The sequence below is a fragment of the Medicago truncatula genome, chromosome 1 (genome assembly GCF_003473485.1).
Source record: "Medicago truncatula cultivar Jemalong A17 chromosome 1, MtrunA17r5.0-ANR, whole genome shotgun sequence".
NCBI classification, from domain to species: domain Eukaryota; kingdom Viridiplantae; phylum Streptophyta; class Magnoliopsida; order Fabales; family Fabaceae; genus Medicago; species Medicago truncatula.
The window spans coordinates 43961184-43965540 of record NC_053042.1 but is presented as its reverse complement, the minus strand read 5'-3'; the positions used below and the strand labels follow the sequence as shown (position 1 = coordinate 43965540).

At 35.7% G+C, this 4357-nt stretch overlaps 1 protein-coding gene across 1 annotated transcript; it reads right to left on the bottom strand.

Moving 5' to 3' along the window:
* Window positions 1–1119: 1119 nt before the first annotated feature.
* On the bottom strand, window positions 1120–3488 carry LOC25484795 (probable LRR receptor-like serine/threonine-protein kinase RKF3). Its single transcript, XM_013613783.3, has one exon. The coding sequence runs from the start codon at window positions 3277–3279 to the stop codon at window positions 1324–1326; it is 1956 nt and encodes a 651-aa protein (XP_013469237.1). The 5' UTR covers window positions 3280–3488; the 3' UTR covers window positions 1120–1323.
* Between the last annotated feature and the right edge of the window lie 869 nt (window positions 3489–4357).

Here is a 4357-nt window from a genome sequence, read left to right as displayed (position 1 = left end):
TTTCTTTTCATCTCTGCCCCGAATTTGAAATGAAATCTAGTATTGATAGGTCCAGAATTGATCTTAGGTGTAAACACGAAAGTTGTAGGTATGAATGTTAGCTTTCTAATGTCGTTAGTCTGACGTCAAAACAATTTATAGAACTTGAGTTATGGTCAAATTACTGCACGTAGGTCACAGTGAATTTTTATGAATTTCAGCACAACTTTGTCCGAATTTGAAATGAAATATGGTATTGATAGGTCCAGAATTGATCTTAGGTGTAAACACTAAAGTTGTAGGTATGAATGTTAGATTTCTAATGTCGTTGGTCTGGCATCAAAACGATTTATAGAACTTGAGTTATAGTCAAATTACTGCACGTAGGTACCACATGCATATAAGAGGTCTAAGTTGCATAGTCAAGTTGGAGTCGCATTTGTCGAGTCAAAGATGTTTAAGTTGCCAAGTTGTTGAAGCTGTGATTCTTTATATGAACTATTAAAGATGTGATATATGATATATTATTGTCTATGATGAATATTATGATGATTTTAGGTTGTTAAATATAATTATTGAATTATATGCTTAATATTATTGTTTTGTGAAATCTCACCCCTTCTGCTTGGAAATGTTGCTCTTCGTATGAGTAACTTGCAGGTAACCAAGAATAGTTGATGTCGTGTGAGCTTTCTCTCTCGTGTGTCTTAGGTGCTCTGATACGTAACGGGATGAGAACTTTGTTATTGCTTTTCTATTCCTTACGTATTGTTTTTGAAGATTTATGACTATGTTTTTAAATTAGATTTTTATGAGACATTTATGAAGAGACCTTCATGCCAAAGACTGTTTAGTTATTGAATAAATTCTGCTGCGAAGTATTAAAGATTTTGTTATTGAATTTTAAAGGATAAATAGTTATTTATTCAGTTTATGATTTAAGAAAAGAATGTGACATTCCATTTATGTGAATACTCTAATTATTTTTATAAAATTTTTATGTTGGGAAAACGGGGTGTTACAAAACCAAACTGCAACAATACATATAATGTTTATTTTCCTAGTTGCAACATATATAGTAAGTTGTACCACAAGAAGAAATACGAACGCGAACTAAGCTAAAATTATATACGCTATTGCTACAAATGAAACATCACTTGTGGTATAAGAAGATTCTTAAAATGATACGATACCCGGCACTCAAATCAGCAAAACTTGATCATACTCTCATTCCTACTAAGTAAAAAATCCAAAAAAATATTCAAAATATGTACATTTGATATGACACTATATATATGCAACAGAAAATGCTTGCTTCAGTAAATGTACAAACAAATCATGCCGTTATTGATCCAAATCCGAACTCAAAATCCTAGAGGCAGAGCTTCTTTCATCCCTAGAATGATTAGAAGAATGGCGTTCACTTTCCATTTGTTCACTTCCCATTTCTAACGTGAACGATTGATAACCTGTCGGACTAGAGAGCTGACCTGAGCCAAATCCGCTAACAGATCTCTCAATATCAAGTCTCCCCGCAACAAGAGGAATTGGCCGTCCGGGTATCGCGGGCACTAATTCATCATCAGTCTCCATCATTTTAACAACCTGATCCATTGTTGGCCTAGCATATAACTGTGGATGAGAACAAAGCACGGCAATCAACACATACTTCTCAAGAACTTGATCTGAACCTTGTTCTGGCATCCCATCTTCAATAACATCCAATGCCTTTCCCGTTCGAACCAATGACCAAGCCCAATCAGTCAAAGCAGAAGGTTGTCCGTCATCGTTCGTTTGAAGAGCCTTTCTTCCACTCAATAGCTCAAGAAGCACAACACCAAAACTAAACACATCACTCCTTTCTGTTAATTGTCCATACAAAGCATACTCAGGAGCAACATACCCCATAGTTCCAGCAACCCTAGTACTCATATGAGTCATTCCCTCGGGATTAAACTTTGCAAGTCCAAAATCGGCAACCTTAGCTTCAAACTTATCATCCAAAAGTATATTATTAGCTTTAATATCCCTATGAATGATAGCAGGTTGAGCTCCATAATGCAAATAAGATAATCCCCTAGCAGTTCCAAGAGCAATCTTCTGACGAGCCGGCCAACTAAGTTTCGCCCCATTAGATTCAAACAAATGATCATGAAGACTCCCATTTTTCATCAAATCACAAACAATAATCCTCTGGTAACCCTCTAACCGCGTCGTCGCACTACAATAACCTCTCAAAGCAACAAGATTCACATGCCTAACACTAGCAATAACCTCAACCTCATGAGTGAAACTAGTATCACCAGCAGCAGAACAATTCTTAAACCTCTTAAAAGCAACTTCACTTCCATCATTCAACAACCCTTTATACACATTCCCATAACCCCCTTTCCCAATTATATTATCCCTATGAAAATTCTTCGTCGCCTTCTTAATATCATCAATAGTAAACCTAATCAAAGTAGTACTATTATCCATTGAACCCAACCCAGAAACCGAAACGGACTCACCGATATTAGCACCATGATCCTTACCATCCCCAATTGCCTTATCATTAAATTTCCTATAAGCCCAAAACCCTATAACTATCGACAACACAACCAAAACAGAAACAATTGAAACAACAATAGCAACAATCTTTTTCTTACTACCAGATGAACTTCCTGAAGTAAAATCAAGTTGAAATAAACACTTAACGGTACCAGGATCAGACGGTCCAAATTGATTTGCAAAAGCTGCAGCATAAATTGAAGGATAACCGGTACAATCAGATAAATTACCAATAGGTTGACCAAGAGAAGGTAAACCAGATAAACTAGTAGTACAAAGAGCACAAGGTGAGTTATCTTGAATTGATTGGTTACAATTTGATTGCATATTTTGAATATTGGATTTAGGAACAAGTGCTTCAAATTGTTGTCTTGTAGTAACGTTGACACAACCTTGTGAGATCCACTCAGTTTGGAAGCCACAAGAAGAACGAATGTTGAAGGTTGGTTCGAATTGGTTGATGTAGGATTGGAAAGAGTCCCAGCATGTTGTGGAGGAGTTTGATGGAGGGATGAAAGAGTCGGTGCGGCGGAGGTAGTCGGATTGGACAAGGCGGAGAGCTTGCCGGACGAACTGGCATGGTGTTGAGGTGAAGGAAGATGGTGGTTTTGTGGTGGCTCCGCCGCCGCTGAGGGTGGTTAAGAGGGTGAAGTTGAGAGGACACGTGGCGGAGTGGGAAGTTGTTAAGAGAGTGGTGAAGATGAGGACGAGGATGTTCATAATTATTGTCATGTTCATGTTCATGTTCATGATGATGTTTTATTTTTTGTTTTGAAACAATGAAAGTGCTATGTTTATGTGAATGTGAATGTGAACATGAACGAGAATTGGTGGAGGTGGTTAGTGGTGGTGATAAGATATTGTTGTTTTCAACTATCTTGTTCCTTAAAGAAGACAAAACCAAAAAGGAACAAGTGAAATGAAAAACAGACACAGTACGTATGTAGTAGAAACTAGAAAGGCTGCTAGCTTTAGTTACGACTCCAAGATTTGATTTACTGTGAAACAAGACAAAAAAAATGGGTGTTTTGACTTATGACTGATACATGGATCGTTAATGAATCTATTTCATGTCTCTGTCTAGATTACTAGGAGTAGTTTTTTTGCTTTCTTTTCTTTCTTCTTGAAATCAAATCTTTTTTTTTTTTTTTTTTCAATCAGTCATCTAGAAACCACTCACTAAACTAGCAGAAATTTTATATCGAGGAATGTTAAGGACACTATTTTTTTAACGCTTTCTTTAACATTTATTTTTTTATTGGATAAAACTAATGTATGACCCACCACTTTAAGTGGAATCCATTTCCAAAGTGTGAGACCATAATTTAAGTCAATTAGAAAGTGAATGTTGGAGAGAGTGTTGAAAAGAAATTGTTTAAAGGATGTTGCATTAATTTAATTGATTGACTTTGAATAGATAAAAAGAAACATTGAACTACTTGGGGGTGTTTATTTCAAGGTTAAGAATGACATTTCTGGGAATACATGGCTAGGGAATGATTATACCCATGTTTGTTATGAGGTTGAGAAAAAAATATTCCTTGGTATAAAGGTTCCTGAGAATCGAGTAACTTCCCATAACTTCCATTATTCCCATGAATTTATTCCCATGTAAAGATATAGGAATGTGCATTCCCATGATATTATGCATAGATTTAAAAAAAAAAATTGTAACTTCCAATTTTTCCAGGAATGTCAAGTTATTTGCCAAACACTTTTTTTAACAAATACCCAAGAATCAAATTTTCATATTTTCATTCCCGAGTATGTTGTTCCTGGGAATAGTTTGTGTTTAGATTTAAACTCCAATGGTAATTTTAAAATTTAG